Source organism: Podarcis raffonei, chromosome 3 (assembly GCF_027172205.1).
Source record: "Podarcis raffonei isolate rPodRaf1 chromosome 3, rPodRaf1.pri, whole genome shotgun sequence".
In the NCBI taxonomy this organism is placed as follows: domain Eukaryota; kingdom Metazoa; phylum Chordata; class Lepidosauria; order Squamata; family Lacertidae; genus Podarcis; species Podarcis raffonei.
The window spans coordinates 105,754,394-105,781,624 of NC_070604.1; the positions used below are offsets into that span (position 1 = coordinate 105,754,394).

The 27,231-nt window shown below is 47.6% G+C and overlaps 1 protein-coding gene across 2 annotated transcripts in view; it reads right to left on the minus strand.

Moving 5' to 3' along the window:
- Nucleotides 1-27,231, minus strand: part of SRF (serum response factor) — a 66,458-nt gene that overhangs the window by 5,116 nt on the left and 34,111 nt on the right. The window contains exons 3-5 of one of the 2 annotated variants that reach the window (XM_053383403.1): nucleotides 16,209-16,470; nucleotides 15,530-15,712; nucleotides 2,992-3,102 (exon numbers count right to left, since the gene is read on the minus strand). In XM_053383403.1, the coding sequence (XP_053239378.1) occupies nucleotides 2,992-3,102; nucleotides 15,530-15,712; nucleotides 16,209-16,470 (556 nt within the window). The remainder of the gene's footprint in view (nucleotides 1-2,991; nucleotides 3,103-15,529; nucleotides 15,713-16,208; nucleotides 16,471-27,231) is intronic. The other variant, XM_053383404.1, reaches the window with a different exon arrangement.

Below are 27,231 nucleotides of genomic sequence, written 5' to 3' on the forward strand. Positions count from 1 at the left end.
CCTATACATTGTGCTTTGTTAGGGGTATGTTAAATTGTACACCTAAAGACAAATAAGGAATGTGCGAGACACACATAGAGATGTGAAGGCCTTGAAAACACGTGGAAAGATTGGGGGGAGCTGTCCCTTCTCCTTTTCAAGGGTCCCCCACCCCACTTTTTTCCAATGGAAAACCCCAGGGTTTTCATCTCCTTTTTTGGGAGGGGGGCTCCAATTTTTATGGTTTGTTATCATATCTTCATGTGTCATGCAGGGGTCCTCATCAGGAAACTGGGACTGCCTGCAACTCTCTGCTGAGAGTACCATCAGCGGCAAACCCCACTTTGCTACCAGGCAATGTACAAAATAGCCCTGAAATAGAAATTGGGCTGGTTTGGAAACAGCCGTGATAGAACTCCTTTGAATAGATGGAAGAGGATTGGAAAAAGTTCAAGGATTATCTACAGAAATATTGTAAAATGTTTGAGTGTTAAAATGATGTGGGATGTGAAGGTAACATGGCATTTGGGATATGGTTAAAAGAGTTATGAAAAGAAGAATTTTTTTAAAAAAGAGAAGGGGGTATGACTAGAATAATATTATGTCAAAGTATATAAGGTGGAGTAAAGGATCAAGATAAGGGAAATTAGAGACATAATAAGTTGAAATATATAATTATAAACGAGGTTGGAAAAAGGGTTAGAATTTGCTGAATTTGACGGAATAAAGAGGAACACAAAAAAGGGAGATGTGAGGAGGTCAGGAAAGAGGGATATGGAATGTTGAAACTTAAAAGTGGAATTTTCTTTTCTTTTTTCTTTTGTTCTTGTTAAGTGTGTATTCTTTGTCTGTTGTTATTGTTCTGTTATATGTGGTGTGATTTTCTGTTTTTTCTGTTTTTATGTTTTGTAAAACTTTAATAAACATTTATTTTTTTAAAAAAATGAATAGAAAGTTGGTGTGTGTGTGTGTATACAGTCGGCCCTTGTTTTGCGACTGGGATCCGTTCTGGAGCCCTGGACGCTAGACGAAACAGACGTAGGATTAAGTGCCAGCGCTTCTGCACATGCGACAAACCCCGAAGTAACCCATTCCAGTACTTCTGGGTTTGCCGCAGACGTTCAACAAAATGGACGCTCGATGAGGCAGACTCAAAACGAGGTACCACTCTGTGTGTGTGTGTGTGTGTGTGTGTGTGTGTGTGTGTACAGTGGTACCTCTGGTTGCAAATGGTATCCGTTCCGGAGCCCGTTCGCATCATGAGCAAAACACCACCCGCGTCTGCGCGGGTCGTGATTTGCCGCTTCTGCGCATGACGTCATTCTGAGCGTCTGCACATGTGCAAGTGGCGAAACATGGAAATAACCTGTTCTGTTACTTCTGGGTCGCCGCGGGATGCAACCTGAACTGAACGTAACAAGAGGTATGACTATATATATATATATATATATATATATATATATATATGCATATATGCGCAAGCAAACACCCACTACTAGATGGCACTAGAGTAACACTATATTAGAACAAATACTTTCCTCTAAGTTTCTCAAGCATTCTCCTGCCGGCCTATCAGCACTGACTAGACAAGGGTCTGCTGAACTCGAAGGAGACAGTGACCTTGTAAGCAATGATATACTTTTGCGCAGAGCAGTGCTTGGGACAAGAATGATCTTTAAAAGAAGCTCCAATTGCAGGGAGCTGCGCGAGCAAAGGGGGGAGGGGAGCTCAGGTGCCTCTGCAACAGCACTCAGTAAGCCCAGGCAGGGCACACGGACTGCAAATCTACACAACCGCAGGTCAGAACCAGCAGGTTCAATTGGAAGGATGTAGGTGTGGGTGAAAGGAAAGCCTTGCACGGCCTAGAACAAGCTTGGGGCAGATTTATCCTGCCACCTCATTTCATCCAGGCCATATGGGTAGCTGGAAGACTCCAGCCTCACCAAGTGTTTGGGTAACAGACTTTGCCAGGTGGGGGGAGAGAGAGAAAACCATCAGAGTCACAGTTCTTCAAGCTTGGGTCCTCCTTGCATTGTTCAACTACAACCCCCAGCATCCCCCGCCAGCTCAGCCGCCGGTCATGGGTGATGTGAGTTGTAGTCCAATGGCATTCAGGGAAGCAAGGCTGAAGAAAGCCACTTTGGGCATCAACCCCTTCCCTGCTCAACCTCTGCCCTCGATAAAAAGGTAAAGGTAAAGGTACCCCGACCATTAGGTTCAGTCGTGACCGACTCTGGGGTTGCGGCACTCATCTCGCTCTATGGGCCGAGGGAGCTGGCGTACAGCTTCCGGGTCATGTGGCCAGCATGACTAAGCTGCTTCTGGCGAACCAGAGCAGCGCACGGAAACGCCATTTACCTTCCCGCCGGAGCGGTACCTATTTATCTACTTGCACTTTGAGGTGCTTTCAAACTGCTAGGTTGGCAGGAGCAGGGACCGGTAGCAACAGGAGCTCACCCCGTCGCGGGGATTCGAACCACCGACCTTCTGATCAGCAAGTCCTAGGCTCTGTGGTTTAACCCACAGCGCCACCAGCGTCCCCTATAAAAAAAGGTAGGGTTGCCATATTTTGAAGAGCAAAAAAGGGGACACATTTGCCGACTTCAGATTTTAACTATAGATTGCAAGGGCGACTCTCATTTTACATACCCATGAAAAAGAGGACCTGTCCTGGAAAAAGAGGACATATGGCAACCCTAAAATGCTTAGGCCTAGGTTGGGCAGTGGAGACCAATAGCACATGCTCTCCCCCACTGGTCTCTCCTGACTGGCTGGGCACCATGGCTAGGAGGTGTTTCAAACAACAGCAATCCACTGATAGGAGAGACAGAGGTCAGCTGACTGGTGACCGCAGGAGCCAGCAACCAAGGGATGGAAGCCCAGGGGTACTAAGGCAGGACGGCTACACGTTGTTGTGATTGTCTTCTGTGAGTCAATGGCCCTGATAGAAATGAAAGTTCCCCATTCCCTACCCAGAGTTATGTGGCAGCAAGAGATTTGGTGGCTGCTTACCTGTCCCGCTGGAAGAGGTCTGGGTGAGGTCAGTACTGCTGTCAGTTGTGGGAGACGTCTGCTGATGCACCTGGATGGCTTGCACGGGAACTTGCTGAGCCACGGCTCCACCTATGAAGCAAAACGGGGACCATTTAACTCCTACACTTGACTTAGCTCCATTCAGCCCATTGACAAAGTTCACCTTTCCAGACACCTTTCCAGAGCTAACAAGGCAACATACAAATTACATCAACAGCAACTTCTTTTTAAACTGCTTGGTTTCGTGCTCCATTGTTGTTGTTTTTGAAAGGGTGCTGCTTTTGACCTTTAAAGCCCTATGCGGCCTAGGACCCACGTACCTAGGGGACCACCTCTCCTGGTATGCCCCGCGGAGGACCTTAAGGTCCACAAATGACAACATTTCGGAGGTCCCAGGTCGCAAGGTGGTTAGGTTGGTCTCAACTAGGGCCAGGGCCTTTTCAGTACTGGCCCCGACTTGGTGGAACGCTCTGTCACAAGAGACTAGGGCCCTGCGGGACTTGACATATTTCCGCAGGGCCTGCAAGACAGAGCTGTTCCGCCTGGCCTTTGGCTTGGACTCAGTCTGACCCTTATGTTTTCCCTCCCCTTATGGTCTTGATTTATCAGCTACTTTAAAATGAGGCTGCATTTTAAATTGCATTTTAACCTGCATTTTAAATTGTTTCCCCCCCTCCCCCCATTATGTTTTTACTGTGATTTTATTGGTGTTGGCTGCCCTGAGCCGGGCTCTGGCCGGAGAGGGCGGGATATAAATAAAATTTATTATTAGTATTATTATTAGTATTATTATTCATGTTACTCAACTTGGTACAAATTTATTTATTATGTGGCAATGGAAAAGCATGGTTATAGGCTACCAGCAACATGCAGGGATCTACAGAATGACATTTTTGTTCTACAGATGAAGTGGTTTGACTTATCAATGCAAATGCTTTTAATTTTTTTTTCATTACGTATGCTCCTATGTGGGGAGAGGATATGCTAATGTGTTGTTGTTGTCTTTAAGAAAAGCTATCCAATTAACAGAGCCACTGGCCCAAAATTCATAAAATCAGAGTTGGAAGGGACCCAAGGGTCATCTAGTCCAACCCCCTGCAAGCAGGGATCTCAACTAAAGCATCCATGACAGATGACCATCCAACCTCTGCTTAAAAACCTCCAAGGAAGGAGAGTCTACCACCTCTCGTGGGAGTCCATTCCACTGCTGAACAGTTCCTACTCTCAGAAAGTTTTTTTCCGAATATTTAGTTAGAATGTCCTTTCTTGTAACTTGAAGGCAATGCCTTGAGTCCTGCCCTCCAGAGGAGGAGACAACAACCATGCTCCCTGTTCCATATGAAAGGAATTGCAAAAAATTCAGTCCATCCTAGGTAAATTAAGATATCAGAAAGCTCTGTAAATTTCTGTCTTTTAATATTTAATAAAACACACGCATATACAAAACTGGTCCTAAAACCTTAGTGTAAAACAAACGAGAAATATAGAGAGGTATAATAATAATAATAATAATAATAATAATAATAATAATAATAATAATACAACAGAGGGGTCTGATTATATTAAGCATCATCACTCCCACTGCAAAAAAAAAGACGCCTAGACATTGTGGTGACTGTAACCTAGGTTTAAGGTGCCATTTGGTGATTAATAATAATAATTTAATTATTTGTACCCCGCCCATCTGACAGGGTTGCCCCAGCCACTCTGGGCAGCTTCCAACAAATATGAAAGCATAATAAAACACCAAGCACTAAAAACTTCCCTTTACAGGGCTGCCTTCAGGTGTCGTCTAAAGTCGTATAGTTATTTATCTCCTCGACATCTGATGGGAGGGCACCACTACCGAGAAGGCCCTCTGCCTGGTTCCCTGTAACTTCACTTCTCGCAGTGAGAGAACTGCCAGAAGGCCCTCGGAGCTGGATCTCAGTGTCAGGGCCTTATATATTAGCTTATATATCTGAGTTTCTAACACTGTCCGAAAGTAAATGTGCAAGGCGAGAAGTTCCTAACCGAACTGAAGAAGAAGAAGAAGAAGAAGAAGAAGAAGAAGAAGAAGAGGAGGAGGAGGAGGAGGAGTAGTAGTTTGGATTTGATATCCCGCCTTTCACTCCCTTTAAGGAGTCTCAAAGCGGCTAACATTCTCCTTTCCCTTCCTCCCCCACGACAAACACTCTGTGAGGTGAGTGGGGCTGAGAGACTTCAGAGAAGGTCACACAGCAGCTGCATGTGGAGGAGCGGAGACACGAACCCAGTTCCCCAGATTACGAGACTACTGCTCTTAACCACTACACCACACTGCAGCTACAAAGATGTGCTGACGACTAACACACCCTCCCACAAGGGATTTCAAGATGAGGCAGTGCTTGCTCACTCATGAGACTCTCTCGCCCTACAGGTCTGCTGCAGACAGACACATACACTGTGTTCTGGGTAAGCGCATCTGATCACACCTGGATGCCTGGTTCTCAGCGACAAGGCTGCATCCTGCCCCTTTGTTTCCAGCTCTCCTCCACACCTGGGTACCAGACTTCCAGCCCCCTCCCGCCATCTGCTCCCTCTGGCTGAGGCTGTCAAACCATGCCAAATCCTGATGGGGCTGAGGGACCCCATGATACAGCTGGGAAAGTCATTGCCAGCCAGGTGTGAAGACATCCACAAACACTTTGTTCCACAGCAACCGATTTTGAAAGCTACACTATGTTTGGCCATGGAGGTTCCATTGAACTATGTTGGTTGAGGGCCACAAATTTATTGAAGCCCCTTTAAAAACCGCTCGAGCAACTGGCCATTAGTATACAGTCGTACTTCGGGTTACATACGCTTCAGGTTACAGACTCCGCTAACCCAGAAATATTACCCCAGGTTAAGAACTTTGCTTCAGGATGAGAACAGAAATCATGCAGTGGCAGCGCAGCTAAAGTGGTGCTTCAGGTTAAGAACAATTTCAGGTTAAGAACGGACTTCCGGAATGAATTAAGTACTTAACCCGAGGTACCACTGTACATTATGGCTCTGAAGTTCATTTTACATTGTCAGAACGCAGGGCCGTGTGTATTTTGCACAATTATTTTTTGGGGCAAAGGAAAATATTCTCACCCCTCTACACCACTTACACACAGAATCTTGCAACCTGAATACATCCATGCAGTTTAATAATACTTGGATATGCATGTGCATTCTGCACAATTTATTATTCTGCTGTTGTTGTAGGGGAAAGGATAGCAATCTCCAGGATTGATTCAAAATCCTGTTCAACTGCAGCCCTATTCCTTCCCCAGTCCCCCCCCCCCCATTTCATCAAGGCTGGTGCACTTCCAGCCCTCTTCTTGCAACCTTGAGTGCTAAAATATTTAAGATGAAAAGCTGAAATTCCCAGGACAGTGAATACTTATTTTCTGCACCTGCATGCCATGACTGCAGCAGAAAGGAATACAAACAGCTCTGCTTGGAAACCGATTATATGCAATTCCTTTGCTCAGAACAAGAAAATAAAAAGAGGTGTCAGAACTGAATATTTTTAACTTAAGACTTCAATTCTAAGCATTTTAAATTTAAGAACTAGTGCCAGGGTCAAGATAGCTCATTGAGGGACATATACATTTTTATCAATTTATGCCAACTTAGTGATGCCATGGGGACGCGGGTGGCACTGTGGGTTAAACCACAGAGCCTAGGACTTGCCGATCAGAAGGTCAGCGGCTCACCAGAAGCGGCGTAGTCATGCTGGTCACATGACCCAGAATCTGTACGCCGGCTCCCTCGGCCAATAAAGCGAGATGAGCATCGCAACCCCAGAGTCGGTCACGACTGGATCTAATGGTCAGGGGTCTCTTTACCTTTAATGTTGCCATGACCTACAGCAATTAGTCACAGGAGAAGTCCAGACTGGCATACGCCAAGGTATTGGACACCCTCCCCCCATTCCTTCTGAAGAGCAGGGCGGGACCAGTGATTCACACATTTCAGGTCCCAAGCAATGGGACTAGGCAAGCAAGCAGGGCACTCCTGAGAGTAAGCTGGGTCTGTTAGAGCCTGAGCATCTGGCAGCAGCTCCTTGGAGACAAAGGTGAGCTCTACCCAGCCGGTCCAGGCCCAAGTGCCTCCCTGGTTGCTGCGGAAACAGCAGTATCAGGAGGCGGGGAAGGGGATGTCCAGAAACAACTACTCTGTCCCTCCCCTGCATCAAAGCTCAGCACTTCCATCCCATTCTTCTTCACCCTGCCAAGAAGCTTCCATGGGGCTCATGACACACAGGCTGCATGCAATAAACACAAAGCAGCTAGGATAGCTCAGTTTGCAGAGCTTGGGACTCTGAACCTCAGAGTCGTGGGTTCGAGCCCCACGCGGGGCAAAAAGATTCCTGCATTGCAGGGGGTTGGACTAGATGACCCCCTGCGATCCCTTTCCAACTCTGTGATACTATTATTTCTATGAAGAAAGCACTCAGATCGTCTTTGCCCTGGATTAAAGCAACACCCATGTTGCATGGGAATGGGGTGCCACATCCAAAGAACTGTCATCCTGTTTGTGCAAGGACTTCCACTGCAGCCCCTCTCCCCACCCTCCAAATCTGTTCTGGGGGCTCCCCTACCCCTCTGCTGTGGATCTGTAGGGGTCGCAGGGAGGAGAGAAGAAGGAAGGAAAGTTTGACAGCACAAACAGAGGTCCTTGTGCAAGTGGAACAACTTCCTAGGTCAGGGAGGCAGGAATGTCTGACAAGCATTTAGAAAACACAGACACACAAGCAGTCCATGTTGAACAGTGAGAGGGGGCACAGAGCAGGCTTCTACTCATACAATGATCTGCTGCGCTCCAGCTTGTCTTATTTCCCCATCGGCACTCCCACCCCACGCGGTATACAGGATGTTTATATCTTAAGAAATATTTATGCATACTACCCTAACCAAGAAGATTCTGCTGATCTACACAGCAACTTGAAACTCTTGTGCACACAAACAGAGCAGCGGGAGGCCAAGGGGAAAAGGCGACCGGTCCAAAATTTCTAGAAAAAGCATTCAGCCGGCTATTGTCATTTCAGCATGACCTGTGTGGACATTTGCCCTTTTCAACCGGGCACATCGGGCAGGACATACAGGTCTATGTCATCCACCGTTCAGCTTTGTGGACTTCATGATGCCTCCACGTGTGTGTGTGTGTGTGTGTGTGTGTGTGTGTGTGTGTGTGTGTGTTTTCAACCTATTTTAAGCCAAGTCTTCCATCCAGCTCCAGTCTTCCTATGCCAGCACTACCCAATCGGCAAGTAGCCTCCAGAGACAGCAGTACTGCCTTCAACGGAAAGGTGAAAGGTAGTAAACCGTTCTATCTAATCCTCTCCCCCATTTCTTTATTTTATTTTATTTTTAGACAGAAAATCATAAGGAGGCTTCCTACAAGATGTCTGAGCACACAAAAGGAGCGTTTATAGGACCACATATCACCGAAAGAGCTGGAAGCTGGGTATGAGCAATCTTTTCAGGGTTGGGGGGTGCATTTTGCTAGGGAGAGGGGGGGAAGTGGTATGGATGCAGTGTGTCCACTGGGGCTGTTGGGGCAAAGCAAAAAGTGGACAAGGCACCCCTTCTTTCTCCCACCGTTCATTCATTCATTCATTCTCTCTCTCTCTCTTTTTGCTTGGGAGAAGGGTAAAATGAAGGCTGCAACATGCCTGCCACAAGCTGCCTACCAGAGCTGCAAGAGGTTGTTTCCCCACCCACACTATTCTGTATAGAAATAAGGACTTGCTTTTGCACCGACACTTGGCTTCAAAGTCGCAGGCTGACTTCATACTCAACGGTCCACGGCCTGAACCGAATGGAGACTTGGGGGTGGGGTGGGGAGGAGAAACACGCAAAGGGTTTTGTCAAGCACAGAGTAGCTGCTTCTAAATTCACAGGAAACGATTACACAACCAAGAATCAGACGGCAGTTCCACAGAAGGTGTCGCAATGCAAACCGGAGTTCCCACAGGCCAAAGAGAAAGCAAGTTTCTGAGCGGTGTGACCTCACCCCAGCCGACTGCATAAATCGCATCAGCAAGAGCCGAATTTCATACGCCATTATTCTGCCCAATCGCCAGGTTCTTCCCTTGTGGTCTTCTCCAGATTAGCCTAATCCGATTAATTACACCACTTTGAAGATATAACCGGCTCAGCGGTGTTCTCCTTTTCCCAGTTCAATCTATTACAGCGGCTAAGTTATCGGTCCCCAGGGCGCACTATCGCGAGCGAGCAAAATGCTCTGCGCCTCCAACCACAACTGCAACCTCTTCTCATGGCAGAAACAAGCCGACCCCTTTCCACACGACAGCTCCAACCACATAGGAAAGCAGGCCGTCCTGCCATGTGGTGGGCCCAGCATCGACACATATTTTCTGCAAACGCAGAAGCAGTTGGCCCGGTGTGTCTGTGGAGGCTACAGACTGCATACCCTCCAAGTGTGTCCCTATTTTCCAGGGACAGTGCTGGAAAATCAGTGCTTCTGATTTGATCCTGGAATGTCTCTATTTCCCCCACCAGTGATGCCACAGCCAAGCTCAAGGAGGCCAGCGCTGGTCCTGAGAAGAGGAAGCAGCGGCGATGGAGCATCCCGTTGCCTCTCCTCCCTTGGGCAGCTTGTAGTGGCTGCTGGAGAGCGGGCAAGGAGGAGGAGATGCCACCACAAAGGCCCTATCTTGCCTGACACATTGGCTCTGAGGTGCAGACAAGTGCAGGGCAGAAAAAAGGAGCATTGCTTTTTTAAAAAATGCTTTGTGCATCTGCTTCTAACCTTGCCCCTTTCTAAAATTTATTTATTGATGTGTACTTTTCTTTTTGTAAACCTACCAAAGAATAAAATAAAACCTTTCATTATACCCATACATTCAACGACATCCCTCCTTCCCCTTCCAACTTTCTTTTAATTATCCCATAATTCCTGCATATTCTTGCATATCCATCTGAATTAGTCCCCCCCCCCCATTTTTACATGCCTTTTAAATATGTTGCACTGTTGAATTTACCTTAGAACTTGCCGGCATTTTCTATTATTCCCCACATACTCAACAAAAAAATTCCACTCCTCTTTAAAGACCTGTTCTTCTTGGTCTCTTATTCTACTTGCTAGACCTGCTAACTCTGCATATTCTACCATCTTAAATTGCCAGCCCTCCTTACCAGGGACCTCACTCACCCACTACTTGGGGCTAACAAAATCCAACCCGCTGTTGTCACATACATTAATAAGTTTTTTTCTGAGGGATTAAGGGGCTTTCTCAGGACTGGGGAGAGCATTTGTGCTGTGTCTCATTGGTACAGTGGTGGCGGCACTCGCCCGTCTTCTTGATAGGAGAGAGTTTTCCAAATGTTGTGTCGCAACATGTTAAGTGTGCCAGCTGCGGTGTGTAGGTGCGTCACGCAAACACTCCCCACGCTCCGCCGGGGGCTGGAAAAGGGTGACTTTAACCTCCGGTTTGCTAGTCAAACTGAATTATCGTGTTGCGAAATGATGCATATCTAAAAAGTGTGTCACCAACATGAAAAGTTTGGAAAGCTCGGGGGGTGGGGTGGGGTCAAGGAGGCCTCCCAGATGCTGCAGGACTACAGCTCCCATCATTTTCAACTTCTGAGCTGAAAAGCAGGACCAAAATTGTAAACTCTCCTCCGTTAAGTCAGCCTGAACACAGTATAAGCCCTGACACACTTTTTCTGAAGAGCAGGACTCTGTCTGCAGTCATTTCCAAGCCAAAATCAGAGGCAGGAACCTGTCATCTTGATGTTTGGGCAACTACAGAAGTCTTTTTTGTGTAAGAAAGTTTGATCTGGTGATTTGATGGAATATTAATCATACAGCAACAGAAACAGTGTTATTGTTTTCATATTTTATCTCATTTTGTCTCATGGCACACCACTTCAGTAGTTTCTTGGCTGTGGCAAGGTTTACAAATCTGTAAAAACCGCCACAGCAAAAATCTCCTAACATCTCTCAGGCGGTTCTCAGAGTGGGTTAACAATCAACCTGACTTTGCAAGGATCTCTGGAAATGGTAGCTCTATGAGGAGAACAGAGGTTTCCTAAACAACTCTTAAACTGCATTTCCCAGGATTCTTTGGGGGAAGCCATGACTGTTTAAAGTGATGCAGTACTGGTTTAACTATATACAATGCAGACAAGGCCCGGCCTGTTGTCTGATCTCCTGTTTGGCTTTGCTTGCGCCCAGAGGCCTCCACTTGTGCTAATGCTAAACAGGAGTGCCCTCTAAAGGCAGCCAACGATACTTTTGCTTTTCCCTCAGCAGATAGATTTCCCCTCTCCGCTGGCTAAGCACTCTCTTCAACAGGCAGAAGACAAGCCGGACTGCAGGCTTCCCAGGTTTCTGGCTGGCTCCTGGCGAATCTCCCTCCCTTGTCCTCCGGGGCTCGCTCTCTTCCTCTCTCCTACTACTACTCCCTTCTGCTTCTTCCAAGGCTTTTGCAACTGGGGCAGTTGAGTGGGGTCCCGGCACAGCCGCCCAGGGGCCTGCGGTGTCCAGATCTCCACAGAAATAGTAAGATAATTAAATACATCTGAGAAAGGCAAGATAGAAGCAAATACATATCATGGGCAAGCTGGGATTCCAAATTAAGCAACAGGGCACCTGAACTCTTACAGGCAAAAGCTAACCTGTGATGCATTGCAACGTCGGGACGATCATGCGCTGCCCTGGAATACCCAAAGCTGCCTTATGTTCACTGACATATTCAATAAACACATGAGACATAACCAGCTGTGTTCTTAGATAATTAAGGTATACTATTCATTTTATCAAATTGTAAATTTCAACAGAAGTGACTCATAAAGTTCAACAAACGAACAAAGCAGAAGACCCAGTGGATCGGATCATTCTCTAGTCAGTTCATGCGTAAGGTCCATCCATGTAATGGTGTCTATTCCACTTGTCTGTTCATAAGGTCCAAACAATCCACATGAAAGGTTGTTACAGTTCCACAAAATCCTTTCACAGAGTCTACACAAGGATTTCCACAATATTGGCCTTGTTTCGCCGTCCTGGGCTTCACCAGTATTAAAGCACTAAGTAATGCAAATAAATATGTTCACTGACAGTCTTTGCTGATTAATATCCTACTGCCTTTTAAATGTATCTGTGGGAAAGGAGTGTTACTGTTTTGTTGTTTTGGTTTAATTATTTACTTGTATTTTATTCTGTAGGACCACCCTGAGAGCTTTTGATGAATGGCAGCATATACATTTAACAAATGATGATGATGATGATGATGATGATGATAATAATAGCTCAGTATTGTCCACACAGGCAGGCAGCAGCTCTCCTGGGTTTCAAACGTTACCAGCCCTACCCGGAGATGCTGGGGATTGAACCCAGGACCTTCTGCATGCAAAGCAGATGCTCTTGTCACTGAGCTACGGACCTTCTTCTTTAACGGGCCTCTAATGGTGGGACTACTGAAAACCACCAGTCAAACCAGTGGCAAGGAAACCCAGACACCAACCACAAATCAGCATTCCCATACCAAAGAGTCAGCAAAAGGAAAGGAAGGAAACCTACCCCATCCTGCCAGCCTCCCAGTTCTCATGCTTGGAAAGAACGTTAGAAAAGCCCTCACTGGATAAAACCAAAGGTCTATCTGGTCTAGCATTCTGTTCTCTTGGCAGCCAGCCACATGCCTATGGGAAGCCCATAAGGATGATATGAACGCAATAGCCCTCTCCCGCTCATAGAAGGGACCCCGTGGGTCATCTAGTCTAACCCACTGCAATGCAGGAATGTTCTTGGCAACTGTCTTTGACAGCCATCGTGACTCGCTGACAGTCTGATCCTCCATGAGTACGCACAGCCGAGAACTAAATGCCACCTCCCCAAATCACTAGCAGTGCATGCGTGTTATTGTTAGGGTTCATTCCTCCTCAAAAAGGCACACAGAGAAGGAAATCAATTAGTGCCCGACCATTACTTTCATGGGACATGGGTGGCGCTGTGGGTTAAACCACAGAGCCTAGGACTTGCCGATCAGAAGGTCGGCGGTTCGAATCCCCGCGACAGGGTGAACTCCCATTGTTCGGTCCCTACTCCTGCCAACCTAGCAGTTTGAAATCACCTCAAAGTGCAAGTAGATAAATAGGTACCGCTCCGGCGGGAAGGTAACCTTATTCATGTAAAAACACGCTGATTCCCGGGCCATCTGTGGGCTGGGTTGAGAAGGCGATTGAGCCGCATCCAGCCCCCAGGCCTTAGGTAGCCTACCCCTGCTCTACAACGTAGAAGGAAATGTGCCTCCCCATTGTCTCTGTCCTCACAAATCCTGTCTTAAGGACACATTTAAGGTGTGAATAGCATGAGCCTGTGACCTGGCTCAGGAATTAAGTATTATCATTACAAAAGGATGGCCAGACTCCCCAGGTAATCCAGTCAAGTGACCATTAACAGGTAAATTGGCAGACAGGGTAAAAACAAGGCACTCAGATTTCTGTTGTAGACTGCCTTTTCTGTGATGTAGGTATAATGTATCTGGGGGCTGGTCTTGGACTCCAGGGCGGACAAATTAAAATGCCTATATAAGGGCAGGCACACCTTTGTTCTGGGTCCTCTTCCTCTCTCTTGCATGTGGGGGGAGCACCCTGTTGCAAAAGTTTAATAAAGATCAGGCTTACTAGCTGCTTTGCTTCTCAATATTCTCTGGTTGGCCTCTGTTATTTTCTCCTACCAATGGAGAACCTACAAAGGACTGTATAAGGGCTCTTGTGTACCCCATAAGGGAATAAGGGCAGATTTTGTTTACAACAAGCACAATTTGGGCAGCGTGCTGGCTGCTCATGGTGGGGTGGGGAGGGGTTTTGTTGCGGAAACAGGAATCCTTGCACTGATGGAACACTTTAGTTGGAATCATCCCAAGCAAGGCTTATGAGGAGCGTTTGAAGGAGCTGGGAATGTTTAGCCTGGAAAAGGGGAGACTGAGAGGAGATGTGATAGCCATCTTCAAATCTCAATACACTGCTCAGCATATTGTTCATGCAAAGTGATCTGAAAGGTCCTTTTAATACGTCCTTAAACCTTCCCCTGCCACATATATGCGTACTCCTCACCACTAACCCAACAAACTTTGCTCGAGGAAAGTTGGATGTTCTGCAGCAAAATTCAGCATATGATTTTAGGCTTTTAAGGAACCCAAGCCCTTTGTGAGGATAAGACAAGAGCTGGCCAGCCTGAGAGCATTACAACAGTTTTACTGCTAATGGCTTGTTACATCAAGACTGAAGTGCTGTTTATTATTCCTACAGCTGCACTGGCCTCAAGGACGCCCAAATGAGTTCCAGCACGATTCCAGCAAGGCGGCCTCCCGGTTCCCCGTCTTCCCCCAGACAATTTGCAGGGTCCAAACTTTCAGTGAAGATGCTACTTTCCATCACAGCAACTGCCACAGGTCCTCTTCCCCGCTAAGTAAGCATTCACCATTTTCTATTTCATCAATCACAGCCAAGGTCAGTGTGGCCAGAAGCCCCTCCCTCCACTGGTATTGTCTACCTTCTCCCGTGTTGCCATGGAGACATCTCCCGCCTTGCCCCACCCTGCCACCAATCAACTACATAATGAAGCAGTGCAGAGTCTGTACCACCACAGCAGTGGCAGTGAGCTCTACATGCCCCTAAAAGTGGAAACTTTGACAACATACCAAGAGATAACCATGCTTCAGGAGGCAGGAGATTTCATACATCAAGTAGGGGACCAACACGTCAGGCAAGCACATACGCTCCCCCATTGGCTTTGCTTTCATGATAATAATACTAGCTGAAGTAGAGTGCCCACATTCGAACAGGGAAGGCACAGCTAGCGAGGTGCCCCTGATCTTTGCTGGACTACAACTCCCATCATCCCTGATTATCGGCCACGCCGGCTGGGGCCGATGGAATTTGTAGTCCAAATAAACGTCCAGAGGAGGATGCGATGGGTACCTTTGAAACACGGCCTCCTACACATAACCTGACTTTGTGTCCAGAAAGTTTTAATTTGCTTTGAGGACATTGGCTCAGAAGGCAATTAATAAACTCTAATAAAAATAAGAACAGCAACCACCAAAGAAGCTGAATGCTGGGAGGTTTGGGACAGAAAAAGGAAGCACTTCCTGTGGCAAATAGCTCCAGTTCTAGAATTGCCTGCTATAAGAGATGGCTGACAACTTGGATGGCTTTTAAAGGGGATTAGCAAATTCATGGTGGGTAAGACTATCGATGGCGCCAAGTCACGGTAGCTATGTGCTACCCCGCAAAGATCAGAGGTACCACACCTCTGAATACCACCAGCCACTAGGGGGGAAACAGCTGCATCAAGGAGGCCGTTGCCTTCATAATCCTGCTTTCGGGTGGGCTTCCCGCTGGCATATCTGGAAAACCAGACGCTGGACTAGACGAGCCTTCAGCCTGCTCCAGCTGGACGTATATTTTTTGAGGCGCGGGAGGAGAGGCTTCCCTGATAGCGTGCACCCTCCACCCACCTCCCACAAGCAAGGGGAGAAGTGAGCGCTGCTGACCTGTCAGGGACACAAACTGCCCTCCGGCGGAGGCTGGAAATCGGAAGACTGTCTGCTGTGCCTGCTGCACCTGTCCAGGTGTGGCTGCAGCGGCCGCCTGGCCCTGCTGGCTGCAGAGGGCAAGGGAGTGCGGCTGCAACTGAGTGAGAGGAATGGTAGGGGTCCCGGGAGGGAGTGGAGCACCTGCCGGAAGGAGGGAGAAAAAAATAAAGCCTTCTTTTAAAAAATCATGGGCCGGCTCGCTTTTTTAAATTTAAATTTTGATTTTTAGCTTAGGCTGAGTTTCCTCCCAGTTATTATTATCTGTTATCACAGGCCCTTGTTGGGAGGAAGAGGAGGGAAGGCTCCACGTCCCAGCTCCGAACCCTACAATTCTCACAACCAGGTGTGCCACACAAAAAAGAGGAACAGTCATGGCAGAGGTCCTTGGGAAGCTCTCCTCTTCCCCACAGGAGCACAGGGTGGCGAATTTGCAGCCACGGAATTTCACAGGCTTCACCTTGCAGCTAGGCCTCAAAGCCACACTCTCCCTTCTGAACCAATCACATTCGAGAGAGCACAGCGCCAGCATTCCTATTCCAGCCTCTCCGGAGCAAAAGAGGGAGGTTGAGGCTAAAACCCGGAGGGTTCCACAGGGAAAAAGCAGGAAAGTGCCTCAGTCGGCAAGAGGGAAACTGACCTGACATGAGGGTGAAGCCGGTGGGTATCTGCATTAGCCCTCCGGAGGCCACTGCACTGCTTCCAGTGGTTTTCAGCACCGTCCCGTTGGCACTGGTTACTGTGTTGGGGCTGACACTGGCAGAGACTGGCGATAGGTAGTTGGTGATGGGGAACGAGGGGCCGCTGCTGACCTGCATGGAGGTGGAGGTGGTGGGCGCCGTCTGGATGGTCGACGTCGTCCCTGGCAGGTTGGTGACGGTGAATGCAGGCTTCAGCGAGTCCTGCAAGAGAAGGGCAACTCACGTTCAGAACAGGCACGACGCCAGAAAAATCAGAATGGCCGCAACCAACCTCCCTGTGAACCCTGCTGCTCCAGCCGTACAAACTGCCCAGTGCCAAACGTGGCAGAGAACAGTCCCCAGGGCTGAGTGTTTTCGTCGAAACATTCCGCTCTGTTTTAATTTACGTGGAGTCACCTTTGGGCTGCTGGAAGGAAGGAGGGAAGGATGCGGGGTGTTTGTTTTGATCTGCGACATGAGCCAGAAATCTGCAGCCAAGGAAGAGGCCAGTTGAGTACTTCTGCTAAGTGATGAATTTCTCTCTCTCTCTCTCTCTCTCTCTCTCTCTCTCTCTGACACACACACACACACACACACACACACACAAACCAGCACAAAGTCCAAAAACTGGATCCACTGAGACAGAAATGTCCAGTGGACACCAAACTGAGATCAAACTTCTCATTTTTCTACCTAAGCCCTCCTCTCTGCATAAGCGTGGTCATCGATAATGTTATCAGCCATCCTGTTGAAAAGGCCTTTATCTTTTTTTTTTTTTAATCATTTTTCTTTTTCATTCATTTTCAAATTCTTAACATTTACTATATATTCCTCCCTCCCTCTCCTCCAAGATTCCCCCAACTTGCGTTTCTGGTTTGTTTCTATTTTCACCCACTTTGCTATCTCTCAACAGAAAAAGTTATTAATAACATATCAAACCTAAAAACATAAAAATAAAAGTGAATACACCATCCTATTTCACTATCTTCTAAACATTTTTCGATGCTGATACAGTGGTACCTCAGGTTATGTACTTAATTCGTTCCGGAGGTCCGTACTTAACCTGAATCTGTTCTTAACCTGAAGCACCACTTTAGCTAATGGGGCCTCCTGTTGCTGCCACGCCACCAGAGCACGATTTCTGTCCTCATCCTGAAGCAAAGTTCTTAACCTGAAGCACTATTTCTGGGTTAGCGGAGTCTGTAACCTGAAGCGTATGTAACCCGAAGCGTATGTAACCCGAGGTACCACTGTAATGTGAATGTTTATTTAAATGGCCTTTCTTTATCTTTGACACACACCTATTCCTTTGCACCCCACATTTGACCTGCAGCCACCGTCGTGCCGCTTCTCCCAGTGTGCTGTAGTGGTTAAGAGCGGTAGTCTCGTAATCTGGGGAACCGGGTTTGCGTCTCTGCTCCTCCACATGCAGCTGCTGGGTGACCTTGGGCCAGTCACACTTCTTTGAAGTATCTTAGCCCCACTCACCTCACAGAGTGTTTGTTGTGGGGGAGGAAGGGAAAGGAGAATGTTAGCCGCTTTGAGACTCCTTAAAGGGAGTGAAAGGCGGGATAGCAAATCCAAACTCTTCTTCTTCTTCTTCTTCCCATCACAGCACTGCAAAAATGCAGCCCTTCCTCTCTTTCCCCTTGACGAAAGGTCTGGTCGATGCCCTGACCATCTCTCATTGAGACTACTGCAGCCCTTCTCCACGCTGGTCTGCCATCCTCTCGCCTTGGTCCTGTTGCATCAGTCTAGCGCTCATCTGCTGCCAAAATCCCTCACAGTTCCGATTACATGCTTCTCCCTCTTCAACCCCCAACAGTATCTGCTTCCAGCCAAGTTTGTCAGCCCTCTGCAGAGTTGACCCCTCTTTACAATTCCCAATACCCAACTGCCTCTGAATTTTACTCCTCCAGCCTCTTAACACCTGAGAGGGCTCTAGTCATTCTCCCCTGCCGCTCTAGATGCTTAAAATTGTCTCCCAGAGCAGCCAGCACACCACCTTTCTTACTCCCTTCAAATCCTGGAAGCATAAGCACATGCAAGAGAAACCACCAAATATCGTTTTCCTGTTTGCCATTGGCTGCACTTCCGTTCCTTTCCTGTTGTGTCCCCACTCCGTGTTAAGCTCCCCACCCACCTGCAATTGTAAGCGCCTCACGTCAGGGAGACAGACACGTCTGATGGTGATACATATTTACCTACCGCTAGGAGCCGGGCCTTTCCTGTCAAAGCGCCAGCCCTATGGGAACACGGCCAGCCTCAAAACACAACTTGGTTCTGGGCACTAGGCCAAATCCTGGTTCTTAGATAGGAACGTAGGAAAAGTGAGTCAGACGACTGGTCCATCGAGCTCAGGACTGACTGGCACTTGCTCTCTAGAGTTCCAGATGGGAGAAGTTCCCAGTCCATAGATGCTAAAGGATTGTACCTGGGACCTTCTGTAAACAAAAGAGATGCTCTACTGCTATTTTAAAGCGGAACTAAACGTGTGGAGGTTACCCATGTTAACGCTCGACTCTGGTTTTTGCGGAAGAAAAATATCAGTGGTACAACAAGAGCTGTCTCTCAGGGCCTGGACGTCATAGAATAAGGAAACCCCAAACAGCCACCCAGAAGGTAACACACAATGGAAAAACAAGCAAACAGGCCCAGGGTCAGCACCTGGGCTGGTACCTCAGAGCATCCTCTCTTTCCTTTTATTTTTAAGAACATACAGTGGTACCTTGGGTTAAGAACTTAATTCGTTCTGGAGGTCTGTTCTTAACCTGAAACTGTTCTTAACCTGAAACACCACTTTAGCTAATGGGGCCTCCCGCTGCCGCCGCGCCGCTGGAGCACGATTTCTGTTCTCATCCTGAAGCAAAGTTCTTAACCCGAGGTAATATTTCTGGGTTAGCGGAGTCTGTAACCTAAAGTGTATGTAACCTGAAGCAAATGTAACCCGAGGTACCACTGTATTATATTTGAGGGGCAGCCAGCCAACGTGTATTTACATGACTGCAGATGCTGATTGCCTGATTTTCCATCTTTCAAAGCATGTTGCAGTCTTATGCCACAAAACAGTGCTCCTACTCCCAAGAAAACATGCTTAGCCAAAGTAAAATCTGTTTGACTCCCATATCAGCGGAATAGCAGCAGCGTGTAGGGAGAATCACTGCATCTCACTGTTCCACATCTGAGCAAACGACAAACATTTGGTGATACGCGAGATCTTACTACTCCCTGGGAGACTCTAACCATTGAGAACCTTAGCCTTCTTGTGTCCACATTCTGGCTTGGATTCTTGGTCATGCTAAAATGTGACAGAATGCCGGGAACTGGGTTTGTTTGTTTTTAATTTAAAAGAGAGAGAGAAATACGTATATAAAGTTCTTGACCTTTAAAGACTGCGTAATTGGAATGGTGGAAGCTAACCCTTGGGAGTGATCTGCTCTTGGTCCCTGCGGGTCAGCATGCCTGTACCTTCCACGCCCGGGAAAGGGTTAATGGGTTTTGTGTGATGTCTGTGCTCTGCCCACCCCATGCAGATTGGTGGGTCTGGAGCTCCCACGTGCTCCTCCAGGCTCCTGACCTGACACTCTGCCAAAATCAAGGAATTCACAGCTCGACTAACATCTAAAAAAGGAAAGGCAGCCCATTTTGGACAGAGGCAGCCAATCCAGATCACCCTTCCCTGCTGCATGGAGGGAGTGTGGAGGAGAAGGAGGAGGGGGAGGAAGGGGAGAGAAGAGGTGGGGAGGGCTGCCCAGCAGACGCCAGCCCCCAATTCCTTTCCAGTCCTGGCACCGAGATCTGTGTAGATGGAATTAGGATGAGCATGTGATAATGGTACATAGCCCGGCAAATTAACTTTCCATTATCTCAGCTGCAACCTCCTTTCTACTAGAGAAGGGAGAGCTGTTACTCACCCCCACCCCCCCAAAAAAATGCCACCCACCACAAGAGGGAGGGCAATTGCCTGCCATGGGAAAAGGGCAGGAGCAGGTTGCTATTCTGCACAAACACACTTAACACTGTGCTTATTGGGGGTGTGTGTGAAGTGGGGGCTACATGAACAAGTGGCCTGACTTTCTCACAGATCAAATCTACAAAAACTAGGGGGGAGCAAGAACCCCACGGCATCAGTTCTCTGAATAACTATGGTTGCATTTACAATATTTTTAAGCCTACCCTTCCTCCAAGAGCTCGGGGCTCTGTACAATGGCTACCCCCCCCTTTTTATCTTCACAACAACCCTGAGAGGTAGGCTATGCCCGGAAGAGCCACTGGCCCAAGCTTGCCAAGTGTGCTTCAAGACCGAGCAGGGATTTTTAAAAAATTCATTTTTATTAAATTTTCCACTTTAACAATCCAATCAAATCACATTAAATATTCTAATTATACATATACATATCAAATAATCCAAATTTTCTCCCAAATTATAATTTTTTTAATAGGCCTTCCCATGCTTCAAGTTTGGAAGGATCTGAATTCAGTTTTCCCTGGTCTTAGTCCAACACTCTTAACCACTAGCTTTTAAATCCATTGGCTGGGAAGCCAATGGGTCTCTGAGTCACCTGCCAATCATGCAAAGACTGCCTTCTCATGGGTTTGGCAGATGACACCGTGGCCGACTTGTGCTGCAGCAGTGGGGCATCTATGGTTCCCCAGATGCTGTGGGACTCAAGCTCCCACCAGCCCCAGCCACTGTGGCCAATGGTCAGAGAGGTTGTAGCCCTAACAAGATCTAGAGGGCCACAGGCGATGCAGGCAGACACCATCTCCAACCAACAGGATAGGGAAGCTTACAAACATGGTGGTTATGGTCTGAGGGTGCATGAAGCTAGCACTTTGCTAAAGCTAAGCAGGTCTGGATCTGGTCTGTGCCTGCATGGGAGACCACATGGGAACCACATGGGTTTCCTAGACAGAAGAAAGATGGGATATGAATGTATGTCTGCCCTCTGTCACTCACTTTCAAGAACAGATATTGCTAACAAATGAGTGTAAATGGCCTAGTAACTAACTAACAAACTTTATTTATTTTCTATAGGTTTATTTGCAAGGCTGGAAGAGGCTTTATTTTAATGCTTGTCCATGGGTATGTTTACATGATGTCTGGAGTATCCTCTTGACAACCTAGTACGTGCAAAGTTGCTATAACCCATCACAGCAGATCACTGGCCTCACCAGTTCAGGCAAATCCGCATCCTTCCACATCCATCTCTCCTGGCAAAACATAGGAATATTGGAAACTTCCTTACACAGAGTCAGGCCAGTTGTTCACCTAGCTCAATATTGTCTTGAGTTCCTGGAAAGCAGCTACCAGTCAGTGTAGACGAGAACATCTCCCAGCCCTACTGGAGATGCTGGGAGATTAATCAAGGGACCTTCTGTCTCTGATGCTCTGCCCCTGAGCTACAGAGGTAATAAGATAACCATCCATGGTGCATAATGACTAAAGGGCTACTGGACACATTACACAGTTAAGAGTGGGTGCTGAATGCATTTCTTCCCCCAGGGTGGATGACGGGTGTTAGGGCCAGTACAGTGGTACCTCAGGTTACATACGCTTCAGGTTAAAGATGCTTCAGGTTACAGACTCCACTAACCCAGAAATAGTACCTCAGGTTAAGAACTTTGCTTCAGGATAAGAACAGAAATCGGGCTCCGGCAGCAGCAGGAGGCCCCATTAGCTAAAGTGGTGTACAGCTGTACAGCTGTTTGCAGAGCATTTCTGTGGCAAACATGGAAAACAAAACATGTACACACACAATTAAGTCAGGGATTCCTGTGTTTGAAGCAAGACTTTCGTGAGACTCTTAACGGGATGGTGTGCTTCCTTTGCACGCTAAAGTTGTATGGGTAGGCAACATCATAGAATTAAGATGCTCTCCCACAAAGACCTCAAACTGTAAATTACAGGCCGTGATTTGGGGAGAGAGCTAAACCACGGATTTGGTTCTGTGCACCCAGCACTGCAGCAGAATGGCTGGGGAAGAGCAAGGAAGCTGCAATCTCCTTTCTGGAAGATTGCAGGGATGCTAAGCTTAGCATTTTGGTGCAAATGAGGACATTGTTTCTGCTTTACTTGAAAGGGCCTTTAACTAATTAACTCTGAAAACCTTGCTCGTTTGTGCAAAATACATCAGATATCTTACCTCTGTGGTGTAGTGGTTTAGAGCATCAGACTAGGACCTGGGAGACAAGGGTTTGAATCCCTACTCGGCCGTGAAGCTCACTGGGTGACCAGTCACTGCCTCTCAGCTTACTATTGGGTTGTTCCAGGGATTAAATGGGGGGGGGGCAATCCTGTATATCACCCAGAGCTCCTTGGAGAAAAGGTGGTATAGAAATGCAATGCATAAGCACTATATTCAAAGTCAGTTGGCTACGATGGTGTTTGGTTGAAAACCTGCTTTTGTGCAAACTCCTCTCACTTTTTCACTTTAACGTTTCTGGATGAGGCAGGCAGGCTGGGGAGAAAGGATGGGGGATGGAGGAGAGACAGTCTTGAAAAAACAACTGTGAGCATGTTCAAATGGCACCTTATTGTGGACTCACTGCCAGGAAGTTTTGAGAAGTGGCCGCATGTTGTTAAGCTCAAAGTTCAGTCTCGTATTATTTTCCCATTTATGTAATCCAGATCTACCTTTTCCATGGAACTCGAAACAAACACGCACATAGCAGAAACAGAAAATCTGGGTTAAGCTGGGTGTGTGCAAGTGTGGAAGTGACTGCAAAAAAGGGTGAGTGGACAGAACGTAAGAAGATCCTGCTGGATCAGGCCGGTCACCCATCTTGCCCAGCATCCTGTTCTCACCAGATGCCTGTGGGGAAACCCACAAAAAGGGCAAGTGCGGAACAGCATTCTCTTCTCTTGTGATTTCTAGAACCGGTAGCCAGAAGTGGAGACAGAGAACAGCCATCATGGCTATAAGCTATCCAACAGCCTTCTCCAGGAAGTTGTCCAAAAGATTTTTGATCCGGAGGATCTGAGTGGGCAAGTGTTTTCCCTCTGTATTTCCCCCCTTCTCACCCCATGTATATTTCTACCCATCTCTTGTCGTTTCTTCTCCCGTTATCCTTTCACATTCAAACTGTAGCTTCTTTTCCCCAAACACCTTTTAAAAGCATCCAAGGTTGGTGGGTCATCACTACATCTTTTGGGAGGGAATTTCATATACTCTGTGAAGGAGTTATCTTTTTTTACCTGTCCAGTTTTGCTGGATGGCCCCAGGTTCTGGTACTATAAGAGAGGGAGAAAAATCTCTTTTCTCCGTTTTCTCTGCACCAAGAACCTCTATCATGTCCCTTTACCCTCCGCCACTCCCTCAGTGTCCATTTTGTATTGGTTTGGTTCTAAATGAACTGACAGTATTTAACTGCTGGGTTTCCTCCCCACTCACCCCCAGGGTTTTCTTTGTACATAGCCTTGAGGCAACTGTGTAAAAGAAGGCAATTAGTAAATTAACAATCATAATAAAAAAAATTAAATGGATGGAGAACTCTATGTTCCCTTAAAAACAATGGAGAAAAAGAAAGATATAAATGTATTGAATAAACAAAAATGAGCCCATTTTATGCACAGAGGTTTAATAGAGAAACATCATCATTTTATAAAATGCACATCAAAAATGCCAAATACAAGTACAAGCTGCATGAAGGCTGCAACTTCTCTGTATGAAGCTGCAGGTTATAATGTGGGACACAGGAAAACCGCTTTACAACAACAGATCCAAGGTTTCCCAAATGCGGCTCTCCAGCTGTTTCAGACTACAGTTCCCATCATCCCTGACCATTGGTCCTGATAGCTAGGGATGATGGGAGTTGTAGTCTGAAACAGCTGGTAGCCCAAGTTTGAGAAAGCCTGAATTAGATTGTGGAAGTATCCTGGTGGGATTGGTCTGAGTGGGAGGACTGAGATGAGAATGTGGAACTGAGTCGAGACACTCACTTGCCTGCAAAACGTGGAACCATGTGGAAAGTTAATGATGTTGGGGGAACAGGACTGGCAGTAAAACAGACCTGCCAATCAAGTTTAACCAAGGGATGCTTTAAGCATCGCAACCCTTGAAGCTGGTGAGGAGCGCTTACCCATGTAACCGCTGTGAAACTTTTAAATGGCTCTTACACCACACATTGACTCTCAGGGAGTACATTGGGGCCTCAACAGAGTTTAGATGTCGCATGCATATATGAACCAGGGCATGAGAGTTAAGAGACTTCAAAAGTTGCACCAGCAACGCAGAGCACCAGACGCTTCCTGGCACCCTCCGCAGGGCAGCTGCATTAGATCAGATACCATTTGATGCAGCTTTAGAGGGTGCCGCTGTGACTGGGTTAGCCCCAGAGAGAAAGAAAAAACCACCCACATGTCTCAGCATGAAGTTCCACTGCTGATGCCCCCGCGATTGAGTGAGAGGACATCAAAGGAAGAGGTGCAAACAAAATGCTCAAGAGGGAAACAAACAGGGGGAAGAGAAATTGTGCAGAGAGCTTTGACAGCATTATAGCTGTCATACATAGGATTGTGGCTCAGAGCTCATGCTTTAGTGTGGGAGAGGTCCCAGGTTCGATCCCTGGCCTCACCAGCTAGGGGTGGGAGAGCACCCTTGTCTGAAACCCCTGGAGAGCCACTGCCGGTCAGTGTAGGCAATACTGAACTTCATGGGCAAACAGTCTGACTCCTGTGACTCCTAAAACATGCTTACTAACCAGCAGCTGTTTTAACGCCCTCTGGTTGTGAACATTTCCTTCCGAACCATGCGTCAGTCCGCACAAGCGTGCCATGCACCTTTAGGGAAAAGATTTGGTAGTTCCCAACATTCCAAAACGTGACAATACGTTGCACAGGTTGAGAAAAGGGGAGAATTGGATAAGGCAGGATAGCAGCGAGGCGGCAGGCTGGCACAAGACCGCGCCCCGCAGCCTTAGGGGAATCGGCCCCTCTCTCACACCTGCCACAGGACATTCCAGCCCCTTGCTCCAACGGAGCGGCCCCACAGCTGTTCCGTTTGTCAGGGGATGAGTGCCACATGAAGAGACCCAGACAACTACTAGCAGCCTCGCGTGCTTAGGAGGGGGGTCAGCGGGGCAGGCAAAGGCATAGCAACCGAGGACACCACCTCACAACATCACAGGACAACGCAAAAGAGGCCTAGCCCTCCCTGAGAATGAGCCACCTCACAGCCTCAGTGCTATTACTGCACATGAGAATAGCGCCGTTGGGATGTGGAGGTCCAGGGCTGAGACTTATAGCATGCCTCATAAGTAATGTTTCACCCTGAAACACCGCAGGATGAAGACCCAGATTCTCGTTGGCTGTGTCGATTGCTATGTTCAAGTCACTACCAAGCCCTAATCAGTTAAAGGCCTCTGACCAGAAAGGGCCCTTAATACTGCCTGTGAAGCACAGCAGCAGAACACCACAAACCGCTGGGTGAATTAAGGGGTTTCGGATACAGTAGGAACCAGGCCAGAACACTGTTCATAGGTAAAGGGACCCCTGACCATTAGGTCCAGTCATGGCCGACTCTGGGGTTGCGGCGCTCATCTCGCTTTATTGGCTGAGGGAGCCGGCATACAGCTTCCGGGTCATGTGGCCAGCATGACTAAGCCGCTTCTGGCAAACCAGAGCAGCGCACGGAAATGCCGTTTACCTTCCCGCCAGAGCAGTACCTATTTATCTACTTGCACTTTGATGTGCTTTCAAACTGCTAGGTTGGCTGGAGCAGGGACCGAGCAACGGGAGTTTACCCCGTCGTGGGGATTTGAACCGCCGACCTTCTGATCGGCAAGTCCTAGGCTCTGTGGTTTAACCCACAGCGCCACCGGCGTCCCTGACACTGTTCATAACCACCCCTAAATGCCTGACATAACAGTCCAACCACCTAGTAAGTTCCTTACTAGGGCTGGGCTATACAGTATATCAATATATCATCCAAAACCCGTTTGTGGTCCATATTGTGAGATTGGTTTCATACATTTTGACCTGGCAGTATATTGCAAATCATGAGGTTTGTGAGTGTGTGTGTTATGCAAAAATCACAATGTGGGAGAAACCGTGATGCCAGCCAATGCCTCCACATAGCTCCATCCTTATTTCAGACATTGCGATATATCAGTCTATCGCAATGTTTAGCTGGTGATATAAAGGTAAAGGTAAAGGTACCCCTGCCCGTACGGGCCAGTCTTGACAGACTCTGGGGTTGTGCGCCCATCTCACTCAAGAGGCCGGGGGCCAGCGCTGTCCGCAGACACTTCCGGGTCACGTGGCCAGCGTGACATCGCTGCTCTGGCGAGCCAGAGCCACACACGGAAACGCCGTTTACCTTCCCGCTGGTAAGCGGTCCCTATTTATCTACTTGCACCTGGGGGTGCTTTCGAACTGCTAGGTTGGCAGGCGCTGGGACCGAGCAGCGGGAGCGCACCCCGTCGCGGGGATTCGAACCGCCGACCTTTCGATCGGCAAGCCCTAGGCGCTGAGGCTTTTACCCACAGTGCCACCCGCGCCTTAGCTGGTGATATATCACGATGCTAAAAACCAGGTATCACCCAGCCCTATTCTCTACCTCTGAACTAAGTTGTTCGGGAACATGCCTGTCCTGGTATTGGGGAACAAAACTAAGTCTGCACAGTTTAACAGGCACACTACCGTATTTTTAGCACCATAGGACGCACTTTCCCCCTCCTAAATAGCAAGGTAATACGCTGCAGAGTAAATAAATGTTAAAGTCCTCAGAGTACACCGCCTCTGATCATCACCATCCCCTCAATGTCCGATGTTCAGGCTGTGAGTGCTGACACTTGTGTAGCCAAAATAGCACCATACACACCCAAGATGGAGTCATCAGCTGGCTTGGGGAAATCCCAAGGTTTGCATTAATACAAAGAAGCATTGAGACAAAACTATTAGTTATTAAATTTGTTGCTTTATCTTGCCCAGGGCAGCCCAAAGCGACTTACAACTGAAAGACCACTGAATGCCAGTCGCTA